Genomic DNA, 15,295 nt, shown 5'->3' on the forward strand with positions numbered 1-15,295 from the left:
TTGATTTCATATAAGTAAACAAGTGCACAAGTAAACAAGAGCCATTCATAAGCAATGTGTTTCTTTTTTTTTTTTTAGTTTATTTTTTTGAGAGAGAGAGAGAGGGTGAAGCAGAGAGAGAAAGAGAGAGAGAGAGAGACAGGAGAGAGTGCAAGCAGGGAAGAGACAGAGAGAGAGGGAGAGAAAGAATCCTAAGCAGACTCTGCACTGTCAAAAGAGAGCCTGAGGCTCTCTCAAACTCACAAACTGTGAGACCATGACCTGAGCCAAAATTAAGAGTTGGATTCTGGGGCACCTGGTTGGCGCAGTCGGTTAAGTGGCCACCTTCAGTTCAGGTCATGATCTCGTGGTTCATGAGTTCCGGCTCCATGTCAGGCTCTGTGTTGACAGCTCAGAGCCTGGAGCCAGCTTCAGATTCTGTGTCTTCTCTCTCTGCCCCTCCATTGCTTGTGCTCTCTCTCAAAAAATAAACAAACATTAAAAGAAAAAAAAAAAAAAAAAGAACTGGATGCTTAGCAACTGGGCCACCCAGGCACCCCAGCAATGTGTTTCTTTAAATGACTTTCAAACTTTATAAATAAAAATACAAAAATAAAAATCTAAACACGAGAATCTCTATGAATACCCTTTGTAATTTCATCCACACTATATGCAATATAAAATGTACTTTTCAATTCCTTTTGTGAAGTTCTTCATAATAGGTATATAATCCAACTTCTAACTATAATTATTCCTCTTGACATCTTAAAAAAATAATAAAATATAGATAAATCCTGTCTTTAGGACCCTCATGTGTCACATATCTTTATTTAAAAGATTTTGCAGATACTCTTATAACTAAATCCTCTAGATGAAGTCTAGAATGTTCTATAGCAAATACTGTTTTCAAGAACTAAAAAAAAAACCCTGTTTTCAAAGGACTAAATTAAATTATAGGATAACTAAATTATAGGATAGAGTTATACTATAGTAACATGCTCTAGAACAATCCACAGGGTTCAAATGAGTCATAGTTTATGCCAAAAATATCAACAGCATTAAGTTATTTAAAAAATACCAAGAACATCAAAGGTTATAAGCTAAATACAAATTATTCAATTTTTTTTAGCATAAAAGGAAAACATTATGTTGGAACCTGTGAAATGTATAAAATACACATATTTTTTTCAATTACAGGATTTCATTTTTAAATCTCTTACAAGTACTAATTAGGAAAAGTGCTGACAATATATACACTATCTTTAGATAATTCCAAATCCAAATCTTGTGATACCTCTTGCTTATACGTTATTCAGTGAGTTTACAAATTCTATAGAGAATAGTGTGTATTTTATCTGCCAATACTGCAGATTAGTAAAGCTGATTTGGGGAATATTATAATGAAAAAAATATAAAAAACTAAACAGAATGGTATGTATTAAGAAGGAAAATAATTACGTCAGATATTGTTAAAATACACCTTTAGTAAAGAGCCAATGACACTTGGTCAACAATTCAAATTTATTCCTGAGAAAAGCATATTCAACATTTATTCTTTAATCTCATTTAGTTAAAATATACATTTACTAATACAATTATTTTATTTATTTGAGAGAGAGAATGCCAAACAGGCTCTGCACTGTCAGCACAGAGCCCAATGTGGAGCGTGAACTCACAAACCTCAAGATCATTACCTGAGTCGAAACTAAGAGTCAGGAGGTTAACCAAATGAACCACCCAGATGCCCCAACTAAAACTATACAACTTAAAAAAATTTTTTTAATGTTTATTTATTTTTAAGACAGAGAAACAGAGTATGAGCAGGTAAGGAGCAGAGAGAGGGGGAGACACAGAATGTGAAGCAGGCTCCAGGCTCCAAGGTGTCAGCACAGAGCCCGATGTAGGGCTTGAACTCACAAATGGTGAGATTATGACCTGAGCTGAAGTTGGATGCTTAACTAACTGAGCCACCCAGGTGCCCTTAAAACTATACAATTTTTATTTATCACTTCAACTGGGGAAGATATAGGGGAAAGAAAAAAAACTGGATGTTCAGATAACCTGTAAATCTCATCTGGGTCCAGAGTTTAAAAGTATTTTTGATCAATTTTTTTCAGTTCTCTATTATCTATAGATCCTAGTGATCAGGATGCACGCTATAGTCACCCCTGAACACATGACCTTTTTTCCAATTAACACATAAATCCAATCAGAGTATACTCTGATCACTTGGATTTGTCTTTTTGGGGACGTTGGTTGGCAGGGGTGGGGGGGTGCTGGCTTCTTTTATTTCCTATTTAACGGAAAGATGTTTTATTCTTCATATTATATGTAAGGTTGAATACTGTGTGTGTGTATGTGTGTGCAAACTAATCAATTTAAGCTACATAACCTACAAAAGTAGAAATTAATGTATTTCAGTTTATTTTTCCAATTTTCTAGTCAATTTATCGAAAGTACCATAAGAAATACAATTTGAGGGAAAAAAGGGGTGAGCTAATTGATCCACAACTGAATGATCACTTTCTCAGTAATGAAGAGCTAACTCTAACAAAGCAGGGGCTTAACATATATCAACTTCCTCCATATACAAGTTGTTCAATTTTAAACCCTTTTGAACAATTATTATCTATAATCTGCCTATAGATTATTTGCTAATTGTATAACTGTGATTTGTTTGATCATCCCCTTCACAGATACAAACGAGAGCCTCTGAACGCACAAAGAATGGAAAGATATCCTGTACCCTCTGCAATCATTTTCCATCAGTTGTGACTAATGCAACAATTCTGGAATTACTCTCAGGCATTAATTGTACTGTATATACCCTAATAAGACAGGGACAGCCTCCCTGAGGATTTAAGGATCATAGTTTCTGTCGCAGGACTACAGATGAAGATTCTGTTTTTGTACTACCACTCTTTATTCTGTCACTGTAATTTTTAAAATTTCCCATGAATTAAAAAATTTTCACATGAATTATGTTTCTATAAAAATATACAATTAAACTGGATTGGAGCCAAACGCAAAACCAAACTTCCAATGAATACACAGTAAGGAGTCAAAATGTACCTTATGGCCTCTGAATATTAAACATACTATACTTTGGGGTGCCTGGGTGGCGCAGTCGGTTAAGCGTCCGACTTCAGCCAGGTCACGATCTCGCGGTCCGGGAGTTCGAGCCCCGCGTCAGGCTCTGGGCTGATGGCTCAGAGCCTGGAGCCTGTTTCCGATTCTGTGTCTCCCTCTCTCTCTGCCCCTCCCCCGTTCATGCTCTGTCTCTCTCTGTCCCAAAAATAAATAAACGTTGAAAAAAAAAAATTTTTAAACATACTATGCTTTATGTCCTGTGCTAAAGTTTACAGCAACTTATCTCTTAGTACCACATATGCTGATTATGCACAGTAATCACAGCACTGTAACTTGCAGAGGAAAAGCACTCACACTGTGCTGACTCTCGATCTCCTCGTGCTTTTGCTGCAGTGCCTGGGAGGCCCGGATGGAGTCTCCAATCCCCCACTGGGCTCGTAGTTGTTCTGATCCAGGCCCTTCAAGCCAGTTCACAACCTATAAATGAAAGTTGAGATGAAACAATCAAAAGCTTCCCAAACATCCACTGTTTTCTCCTCCCAAAGTTCCTAAAGTATTTTTAATTTAAATTAAATTCTATTGTAAAGGCAATAAATATTTCTTTTGGAACTATATGGCCATAATCTGACAACTTTTCCAAAATCAAAATTTGAAAGCATGTACACTACAGCACCTTAGGCTTTCAGCCATCTGATCATCTGCCAGGCTAAAAATGTGGAATGCCCCCATAAAAGAGGATTAAAAATTAACATATGATAAGAAATAAAAGAACTATAGGATTTAGAGTTGTAAAGGATATGAGAAATGACACTGGTCAAATTTCTTATCTACCACTTAAGAAAACTGAGTTTCAAAGATTGACTTCCCAAGGTAATATAATCCATTATTAAAAACCTAGGACACAAAAAGCCATGTGTCCTGACTCATAGTCTTAACGTTCTCAAAATACTGCTAAAACTAAATGAATTAACTAATATGAAGCTAAAATACCATTTTTCTCTATTTGAAAATTAAAAACTGTAGTTTTATACTACTAGAGTACACAAGAGGGGTCCTGGGATGAACTAAACATGCAGACCCACAGACCATCTGAGCTCCCACTGATACTGCTCAGTAGGATGTAAGGTGATGAACTAAGTTTGCCAGAGCAGCATCAAATGTTTTTCTGCCAAGTCCCTGAAGCAGTCTAACAGTTCAGGCATAAGGAGATGAGATCCATATGGGATAGATTTGGGGAGCACTCTGGAATCAAAACTCCATATCCCACAGTGGTCATGCATACTATAAAAGTCCTAAATTCGGAGCACCTAGGTGGCTCAGTCAGCTGAGCGTCCGACTCTGGATTTCAGCTCAGGTTGTGATCTTGCGGTTGTGAGACTGAGCCCTGCAACGGGCTCTATGCTGACAGCATGGAGCCTACTTGGGATTCTCTCTCTCCCTTTTTCTCTGCCCCTCCCCTGCTTGCACACTCATGTACACTCACTCTCTCAAAAATGAAATAAAACTTTAAAAAAAAGTCTTGAATTCAAGGATGCCCAAAGTTATGCCTTCCATCAAGTATTAGTTCTCCCCGTCCAGATCCAGAATAATTTTTACTATAAAAGCAATGTTGCCCACTAAACACAGATGACATTCCAAATTTTACATGTTTTCAAGGAAAGAGAGCTAGAGAGTTAAGCAAAGATCAAAGTTTCATGCAGAAAGAGTAAAGAATTGTGTTAACTCTTCACCCAGAAACACACACACACTAAAACTATATGGACACAGTAAAATAATTTTAACAGAAAAAATAATATTATTATCAAGTTTTACCTGTTACTAAATTAAGGAATTCAAAAACAGATGTATGGTTATGCCCCAAATGTAAACTTAAGATAGCTCCTAAAAAGTGAATGACGGTATGTCTGTAGCATAATATTACAGACCCTGGATAGACAGGCTTACCTCAGAACTTTATAACAAAGTATTACAGACCCATACTGCATTTCGTTATTATCAGGTTAAAATTTATTCCTTCAAAAATCTAATAGTTCATGTAATTTTTAGTAGTTATATAAAAGTACATCATAGGGAAAAATCATATATATTTCTTTCAATTAAGTTTTCACATGCATTGCATTTTCATGTTACTCCAAATTTAAGTGCTACATCTAATCCTTACAGAGTACAAGGAATTTCTATCCTGTGTTGCTCACTTAATATTATACTATAAAACTATAATGATTTTCTTTAAAAAAAAATTTTTTTTTCAATATTTATTTATTTTTGGGACAGAGAAAGACAGAGCATGAACGGGGGAGGGGCAGAGAGAGAGGGAGACACAGAATCGGAAACAAGCTCCAGGCTCTGAGCCATCAGCCCAGAGCCTGACGCGGGGCTCGAACTCACGGACCGCGAGATCGTGACCTGGCTGAAGTCGGACGTTTAACCGACTGCGCCACCCAGGCGCCCCAAACTATAATGATTTTCTATGTGGCTACAATTAAAATTTTCAGTAGCTGCAAACTTACAAAAATTTTTAATGTTTGTTCTTTTTTTTTTTTTGAGAAAGAGAGACAAAGCATGAATGGGGAAGGGGCAGAGAGAAAGGGAGACAGAGAATCCAAAGCAGGCTCCAGACTCTGAACTGTCAGCACAGAGTCTGATGCAGCGCTCAAACTCATAGACCTCAAGATCATGACCTGAGCAAAGTTGGACACGAAACTGACTCAGCCACCCATGCACCCTGCAAACCTCTGTTTTTAAGAAGACTGACCTCCTTGCCTGCCTTCCTCCCTCCCTCCTATCTGTCCAACCAACTATCCAATCAACCCACCCCTTATTAAAAGCTGAGTAATGTATCACATGTATCACTTCAAATACCACTTTTAAGACTTCAGGTATCTACCATTGAGAAATCTTTTATATGCCCTAAATGTAAACTTAGGGTGTGTGTGTGTGTGTGTGTGTGTGTATGTGTATATACATGTATGTACGTATATATACATATATATACACACACACACACACACACACACACACACATATATATATGGAGAAGTTCATATGCAGCATTTTTTTCTCTAATTCGATGTTGTTTGCCTAGGAAACATTTTCAGTAAAGATCTTGAATTCAATGACAATGTCATGTTAGTATACATTATAAAATTGCTCTCTAAAACATGTTTCTATTGGAACATCCGTAATTAAAGTTTTAACTGAGCATAACCTGTGCAAAGTGTACAAACTATTGCTTTTAAAATGCTTCTGCCAAACTGAACAACAGAAATCTCTCCAGGTATATTTTTAAATATTATTAAGATTGAATAAATTGCAAGTGTTTACTAAAAGTATATGATCTTTAGTGAATTCTATCCTCATGTTCTTTGCCCATTTATGTTCTACTTTCTTAAATATTAATATATTTTCAGCTTCTTAATTTCTCTTTACAAGGTTTTAATACTAGGAAGCAAAAATTTAAAAACAAAAAATGTCAGAATATTATTCTGTATTCATGGAATAGCCTTCAGTGCTTTAATTTTCTTGGCTAAACTGTTTTCAGAGTCCTAAGTTCATCTGCAAACCCTTGCTCTGAAGTCCTTTTTGGAATACAATGCTTTGCTCCTCAATATCTCTACTTTTCTGCTTTAATCTTTTGTATGAGCAGTCCTACTAGTACCCTAGGATAGGGTACTAGGGTCCTGTTTTTCTCTGTTGGCCTATAGAAAGTATCACTCTTTCACAGAGTAAGAAAGCACAGGGCATGATTTTCAATTCTGAATTCTGGCTCTGCTCCTACTAGTAGAAACACTTTGGGCTGTCCATCTTTAAAATGGTATCTATGCTATATACCATACAAAGCTGCTGTCAGGATTATACCAGTCATTAAATGTAAGACACTTACCACAGTAGATAAATACTAGTAATTGTTTCCTTCTTTGCATTTCCCACTTTTCTGAAGAAAAAAGCCTAGCTCCTCTTTATTCAGTCTTTTTATTAGGTTTTTAATTTTAATTCCAGTATAGTTAACAACAGAGTATAATATTAAGTTCAAGTGTACAGCATGGTGTTTCAACAATTCTATACATTACTCAATGCTCATCATGGTAAGTGTACTTTGTAATCCCCCCCATCTCCCCTTTGATCATTAATCAGTTTGTTCTCTATAGTCAAGAATCTGTTCCTTGGTCTTTTTTTTTTTTTTTTTTTTTTGCCTTGGCTCATTTGTTTCTAAAATTCCACAAGTGAAATCATATGGTATCTGTCTTTCTCTGAATGACTTATTTCACTTAACATTATACTCTCTAGCTCCAATCATGTCGCTGCAAGCAAACGGCAAGGTTTCATTTTTTATGGCTGAATAATATTCCATTGTATATATACACCACATCTTTATCCATTCATCCAAAGATGGACTAAGATCCATCCTTGGGCTACTTCTGCAACTTGGCTACTGTAAATAAAGATAAATTTATTGTATATGCAATAAACATGGGGGTGAATGTGTCCCTCTGAATTATTATTTTCACACTCTTTGGGTAAACAACCAGTAGTGTGATTATTGGATCATAGAGTAGTTTTATTTTTAAATTTTTGAGGATCCTCCATACTGTCTTCCAGAGTGGCTATACCAGTACAAGAGGGCTCCTTTTTCTTCACATCCTCACCAACACTTGCGGTTTCTTGTGTTTTTGATTTTAGCCATTGTAACAGGTGTGAGGTGACATCTCATTACAGTTTTGATCTGCATTTCCCTGATGATCAGTCAGGTTGAGCATCTTTTCATATGTCTGTTGGCCATCTGTAGGTCTTCTTTGGAGAAATGTTTGTTCATGTCTATTTTTTAACTGGATTATTTGTTTTGGAGTGTTGAGATGTGTAAGTTCTTTGTATATTTTGGAAACTAACCCTTCGTTGGATATGTCATTTACAAATGTCTTCTCCCATTCAGTAGGCTTTTAGTTTTCTTCATTGTGCAGAAGCTTTTTATTTTGATGTGGCCCTAATAGTTTATTTTTGCTTTTATTTCCCTTGCCTAGAAAAAAATGTTGCTACAGCTGATGTCAGAGAAACTACTGCCTGTGCTCTCTTCTCAAGTTTTTATGAGGTCAGGTCTCACACTTCGATCTTTAATCCATTTTGAGTTTATTTTTGTGTATGGTAAAGAAAGTGGTATGGTTTCATTCTTTTGCATATTGCTGTCATTTTCCCAACACTATTTGCTGAAGAGGCTGCCTTTCTCCCATTGCATATTCTTTCTGCCTTAGTTGAAGATTAATTGACCATGTAACTGTGGGTTTATTTCTGGGCTCTCTATTCTGTTCCACTGACCTATGTGTCTATTTTTGTGCCAGTACCACACTGATTACTACAGCTTTGTAATATAACTTGGAAGACTAGAATTGTGATACCCCAATTTTGTTTTGAAATCTTGAAAAAGATTGCTTTAGCTGTCTTGGGGTCTTTTGTGGTTACATCCAAATTTTAGGATTGTTTGTTCCAGTTCTGCGAAAAATGCTGTTGCTATTTTTGATAATAGCTACAATAAATCTGCAGACTGCTTTGGGTAGTATAGACATTTGGACAATATTTGTTCTTCCAACCCATGAGCATGGAGTGTCTTTCTATTTCTTTGCACCATCTTCAATTTCATTCATCAGTTTTTCATAGTTTTCAGGGTACAGGTCTTTCACCTCTTTGGTTAAGTTTATTCCTAGATATTCTACTGTTTCTGGTGCAACTGTAAATGGGATTGTTTTCTTCATTTCCCCTTTTTACTTTTTCAGTATTAGTGTATAGGAATGCAACAGATTCTGTACACTGATACTGTATCCTGCAACTTTACTGAGTTCAGTTATCAGCTCTAGTAGTTTTTTGGTGGAGTCTTTAGGGTTTTCTACATAGAATGTCAGGTCATCTGCAAATAGTATTTTACTTATCAATTTTTCTTAGGTTGTCTAATTACTGTGGCTAGGACTTACAGTACTTTGTTGATAAAAGTGCTGAGAATGGACATCCTGGTCTTGTTCCTAACATTAGGGAAAACTTTGTTTTATCACCATTAAGTATGATGTTGGTTGTGGGTTTTTGATATACTGCCTTTATTACATTGAGGTAGGTTCTCTCTAGGCCTGTTTTGTTGAGGGTTTTTAACATGAATGGATGTTGTACCTGTCAAATGCTCTTCCTGCATTTATTGAAATGGTCATATAGACTTTATCCTTTTACTGATGTGTGGCCATTCACTCTTTACAAAGTTTCACATCTGTATTTTACAGGAAGATCCCTGAGGTTCTTAACAAAGTCCCTGAACTGTTTCATTCAATATTTTAAAAAATGGAAATAAAAAGAAGAAAAAAAAGTCTTAAGGACATTTATGTAAACATTTTTAAACAATTTTCCATTTCCTTTTGGGAACTCAATTCTCACTGATTGCTACACATTACGAATACAGACATAAAGATAAATATAAAATGCTAAGGGTGGAATGAAAGCCTCCCAAAAGTTTTTAACTATTAATAATGTATTATATGTTATTTTTAAAATCCTAAAGTATTATTTAAACATTTAAACTATGATTTTAGAATATTCTACAAACAAAAAAAGCAGATTAATATAAATCATGATAACGGAGGAAAAACAATTCATTAGCATGAAACTTCCAAAGAGTCATAAATTTAAAAATAAATTTTAAATAAAGCATACATACACTTGGTGCAAAAAATGTTACATACTCAAGTGCACATATAGTTTTAACGTATGCTGAAAGTAATTTTCCTTAGTATGCAACACCAGTAATGTAGACACATTAAATGTATGACTATTTCTAACAAAAACAATGCAAATGGAGGTTGACGCCCTAGTAAACAAGTCTATTTAAATGCATTAATGATGGTAGTTTGCCAAACTAGGCTATAAAACTTAATTTTAATCAGGATATCTTGTTCAATCTGAATATTAACTTACTGCAAAAACAGTTTCATGCCCAATCCACATCAATGTGACCCTCAAGTGGTTACACTGATATGCAAAGTATAACCTTGGAGATGTGCTCTTCTAAAAAAATTTTTATTTAATTTTTTAAATTTACATCCAAATTAGTATATAGCGCAAAAAATGATTTCAGGAGTAGATTCCTAAATGCCCCGTTTAGCCCATCCCCCCCCCCACAACCCCTCCAGTAACCCTCCGTTTGTTCTCCATATTTAAGAGTCTCTTCTGCTTTGTCCCCCTCCCTGTTTTTTATTAGTTTTTGTTTCCCTTCCCTTATGTTCATCTGTTTTGTATCTTAAAGTCCTCATGTGAGTGAAGTCATACAATATGTCTTTCTCTGACGAATTTTCCTTAGCATAATACCCTCTAGTTCCATCCATGTAGTTGTGAATGGCAAGATTTCATTCTTTTTGATTGCTGAGTAATACTCCATCGTGTATACGTGTGTGTGTGTGTGTGTGTGTGTGTGTGTGTGTGTGTATCCATTCATCCATCGATGGACATTTGGGCTCTTTCCATACTTTGCCTATTGTTGATAGTGCTGCTATAAACATTGGGGTGCATGTGTCCCTTTGAAACAGCATACCTGTATCCCTTGGGTAAATACCTAGTAGTGCAATTGCTGGGTCAGAGGGTAGCTCTATTTTTAATTTTTTGAGGAACCTCCATACTGTTTTCCAGAGTGGATGCACCAGTTTGCATTACCACCAGCAGTGCAAAAGAGATCCTCTTTCTCCACATCGCCAACATCCGTTGTTGCCTGAGTTGTTAATGTTAGCCATTCTGACAGGTGCGAGGGGGTGTCTCATTGTGGTTTTGATTTGTATTTCCCTGACGATGAGAGATATTGAGCATTTATTCATGTGTCGGTTGACCATCTGGATGTCTTCTTTGGAGAAGTGTCTATTCATGTCTTTTGCCCATTTCTTCACTGGATGATTTGTTTTTTAGGTGTTGAGTTTGATCAGTTCTTTATAGATTTTGGATACTAACCCTTTGTCTGATATGTCATTTGCAAATATCTTCTCCCATTCTGTTGGTTGCCTTTTAGTTTTGCTGATTGTTTCCTTCGCTGTGCAGAAGCTTTTTATTTTGATGAGGTCCCTATAGTTCATTTTTGCTTTTGTTTCCCTTGCCTCTGGAGACGTGTTGAGTAAGAAGTTGCTGTGGCCAAGATCAAAGAGGTTTTTGCCTGCTTTCTCCTCAAGGATTTTGAAGGCTTCCTGTCTTACATTTAGGTCTTTTGTCCATTTGGAGTTTGTTTTTGTGTATGGTGTAAGAAAGTGGTCCGGGATCATTCTTCTGCATGTTGCTGTCCAGTTTTCCCAGCACCACTTGCTGAAGAGATTGTCTTTATTCCATTGGATATTCTTTCCTGTTTTGTCAAAGAATAGTTGGCCATACGTTTGTGGGTCCATTTCTGGGTTGTCTATTCTGTTCCATTGATCTGAGTGTCTGTTTTTATGCCAATACCATACTGTCTTGATGATTACAGCTTTGTAATATAGCTTAAAGTCCGGGAGATGTGCTCTTAAAATCTACCATGACAAATATTTGCAGAGGCCAAAAATGCATGTGACTATATAACATTCTTTCCTAGCCAGGCTGTTTTCTAAAGGCTGCATGAGAGAATATGTGGAAGACTGTGGAGTCAAACTGGTCAGAAGGACATGTCAAGGAAATGTCAAGCATCTGACCTGAAGAACTGGGAGAACTGGAGCATAGCCTCCCGCTGTACACTTATGCAACTAGGAGTGTATCCTATTTTCCACCCATGATTCCTTTTTCTACAAAGGAAGAAAAGCACATGGATGATCTTAGAAATAACATTTGCAATGCCGGCAGTAATTACTGCCAGAGTAAATAATGAGAATAACGACAGCATATTTCAGTGAAGTGGCATCAGCTCCTTCCCAGAGCACGTGAAAACCTAATTTTTAAATGTAGTAGCAGCAGCAGCATGGAGAAGAACCTCTGCATACCACATGATCTCTTAATGCCACCAATTTAAACTGTGGGGAATAAATGATAATTACATTGGTTATTACCTGTCATAGAGTTTATTAGAGCTATTGATTTCTCTTCCATAATGCTGTCAGTAATAAGACAGTACAAAAGAAATTTGGAAAAATTCAATTTTCACTAATTTAACATAAACAGTGATACTCAACTTTATGATTATCTTTATACAAACAAAAATTTTTTTTCATTTTCCCCAAATTTGCAAGACTATAGACAGTACAGTTTATGTTCTGTGTATGCTGACATGTTCAATACACATGACTATATAGCTACATTTACGTAATCATTCTGGCTAAAGAAATAAATCTTTGCCTAAGATGTGACCTGTGAAAAATAGCAGAAACCATTATATGAAGATTAATGTTCTATCCAATTAATGTGTAACTCACATAAAGAAAATGAATTGTAATAAAGGGTATTTGTTTTTAACCATAATCTCATTACCATCATCACCATCATAAATACCATCACCTCCCTTCTCTAGTTTCTTATCCAATTGAGCTGGTCCATCATTTTAAAAATGCATGTGCCATTCTGTTTTTTTTTATCATACCCACTGATCCCATGTAGTGAAGTATAAATGCTGGATGATCCCATCACCTGTGTTCTCTGTGCCTGCACCTCAACATCTAGCTAAGAATTGATAAGGTCACACAATAAGCCAGAAAGTTTCTGCCATAAATCCAAGATTAACACCACCTAAAAATACAAGTACAGTTGTGTGGTAATTTTACTCTTCCAATTCTCACAAAGAAAATTTTGAATTGTCTCCAGTTTTATTTTAACCTCATCCTCTTCAACCACCACTACCTACTCCACCTGCAAACCTGTACCTCTAAGCAAATTGCCTTTCTCTGTCTTACTTTACAGAAAAAAAGAACACATCACACAGGAACCCATTCATCTTCATGACGTCTGACTTGTACGGAGGCACCTCTGGATCCATCCTACCCACCATTCCTCCTGTTACAATGGAGTTCTCCCTGTTCCATTCTAAAGCTAATCCTTTCAACTGTGCTTTGGAAGTCTATTCATTTCCACTTTGTCAGGAACTTGATAGTATTAATTATCCTTTCTTTCCTGTATATTCAACCCCTCCTTCCAAACAGATACTTCTTCCTGGTCTTTAAACCTCTTACAGTTTTCCACATTACTTTAAAAAGATAAACAAAATTATACCTGACCCCTGTTGTGAGCTGAGTTGTGTTCTTCATAAAGTTGAAATTCCTACCCTCAGTACTTCAGAATATAATCATACTTATCTGAAGATAGGGTCTTTAAAGAGGCAATTAAACTGAGATTGAAAATATATAAACAAAATGAAGTTGTTAGGGCCCTAATCTGACTAGCATCCTTAAAAGGAGGAGAAATTTGGACACAGACAGGTACAGAGGGAAGGCAATGTAAAATACAGAAAGATTCTTGGCACTGACAAGCCAAGAATCTGGGACAGATTCTTCCCTCGCTGCCTTCAGAAGGAATCAACTTTGCTAACACCTTCATCTTAAACTTTTAGCCTTTAGAGTGGAAAAATAAGTTTCTGTGGTTTAGGCCACCTGGGCTGTGGTACTTCATTACAGCAGCCTTTACCAAATTAATACCACCCTTTTTCTATCACTTCTAGGCATTGCTATTTCTCATCATTCCCTCAGAGACAAAATTCTCAGTGAGTTGTCTACACGCAGTGCCTCCTTCACCACACTTCACTGTCATTCCAAATTCACTCCAGGGTGCTTCCAGCCCTCCATGCTTAGGGATCACCCATGGCCTCAATCTTGTGCATTCTAATGGACATGTTAAGCTGTCGTCTTATTCCATCTTTTAGAGCATTCCACAGGGTTCCTGAGTCTATCCTGAAATGCTCTCTTCCCTTGGCTTCCATGACACAGAACTCTTACACACTTTTCTCCTCCATTTCTGGCCAATCCTTCACTGCCTTCTTTTCAGGAATATGCTCCTCTATCTTGTCCCTAAATGCTGGAGTTTCTCAAAGCTCAATGAAAAAGACCTCTTCTCACCTAGTCTCAGCACTTTCCCAGGCAATTCTCACCCACACTAATGCTTTTAACTGCCATTTATACATGATGACAAACAACTATGTGATCAGCCCAGACTTCTCTGATTTCTGGACCTGTTTGGGACTACCCTTCTAATTTTTTGTGTCTCAAAGTCACCTCAAATTCAACGTGTCTAAAACCAAACCCATGTTTCTCACACCCTTTTCCACCCACACTTAAACCTAGCATTCCCTAACTGGACAAGACTACCCATCAAGTCTTGCAAGCCAGAAAAATGATTCATCTCTGATTATCTTCTTACTCTTAACTCCCACCACTCTCCTTGGGGCTTGGTACAACTGCATTTTTACTCACCACTGTATTCTACCTAGCAAAAAGTCACACTACTGTAGACATTCATTTTTTAATAAGGGAGCAATAGATACTATTAATAGAAAACTCATTATATGCTAAACACTAAACACTTTATAAACATTATTTTCTTTAATCTTTGTGGTTTTTTTTAATGTGTATTTATTTTTGAGAGAGAGAGGGAGCGCGAGCGTGAGCACAAGCAAGAGAAGGGCAGAGAGAGAGGGAGACACACAATCCAAAGCATGCTCCAAGCTCTGAGCTGTCAACACAGAGCCCGATGCAGGGCTTTAACTCATGAACCACGAGATCATGACCTGAACCAAAGTTGGCCCCTTAACCGACTGAGTCACCCAGGCGCCCCTATTAAGCAGGTATTATTATTGTTGTTGTTATCCTCAGTCTACTGAGTAGGAAGCTAGTGCACTGAGAAGTTACACTTCCTTCCCAAGAGTAAACAACTTGGAAGTAGTAGAAAAAGGTGGACCCAGATCACTTAGGTCAGTTATATACCACTATGCTAGTCTACCTTTATGGTTTTCAAAGATACTCTCAGGCTACTTGGCTGAAGTGTACCCAGGTTTAATACTGTCTATAATTTACAAATATATTACATAGAAAAAGTTGTCCACAATTAATGTATGCTTGGAAATCTTCCCTTTATATGTGGCTATCATGAGAAAGACTAAATTCTTTTGCCTGGAATTCACCATCCTCCATGATCCAACTTCCCCTTCCTTTCAAGTCGTTTTCGCTCTAACACCCTGATGTTCCTAGTCAGGGGTCAACAAACTACTGCCTGCAGGCGAATTCTGACTACCCACTATTTTTGCAAACAAAGTTTTATTTTAGCATAGCCACAC

The 15,295-nt window shown here is 36.8% G+C and overlaps 1 protein-coding gene across 6 annotated transcripts in view; it reads right to left on the minus strand.

Annotated features, from left to right (window-relative positions):
- SESTD1 (SEC14 and spectrin domain containing 1) overlaps window positions 1-15,295 on the minus strand; it is a 163,868-nt gene that overhangs the window by 33,374 nt on the left and 115,199 nt on the right. For all 6 annotated transcript variants that reach the window (XR_006296875.1, XR_006296874.1, XM_043577191.1 and 3 more), the window contains one exon: window positions 3,424-3,546. Coding sequence is in view for 4 of the 6 variants with exons in the window: in XM_043577191.1 (XP_043433126.1) it covers window positions 3,424-3,546 (123 nt within the window). In the remaining 2 variants the exon portion in view is untranslated. The remainder of the gene's footprint in view (window positions 1-3,423; window positions 3,547-15,295) is intronic.

The sequence above is a fragment of the Prionailurus bengalensis genome, chromosome C1 (assembly GCF_016509475.1).
Source record: "Prionailurus bengalensis isolate Pbe53 chromosome C1, Fcat_Pben_1.1_paternal_pri, whole genome shotgun sequence".
In the NCBI taxonomy this organism is placed as follows: Eukaryota; Metazoa; Chordata; class Mammalia; order Carnivora; family Felidae; genus Prionailurus; species Prionailurus bengalensis.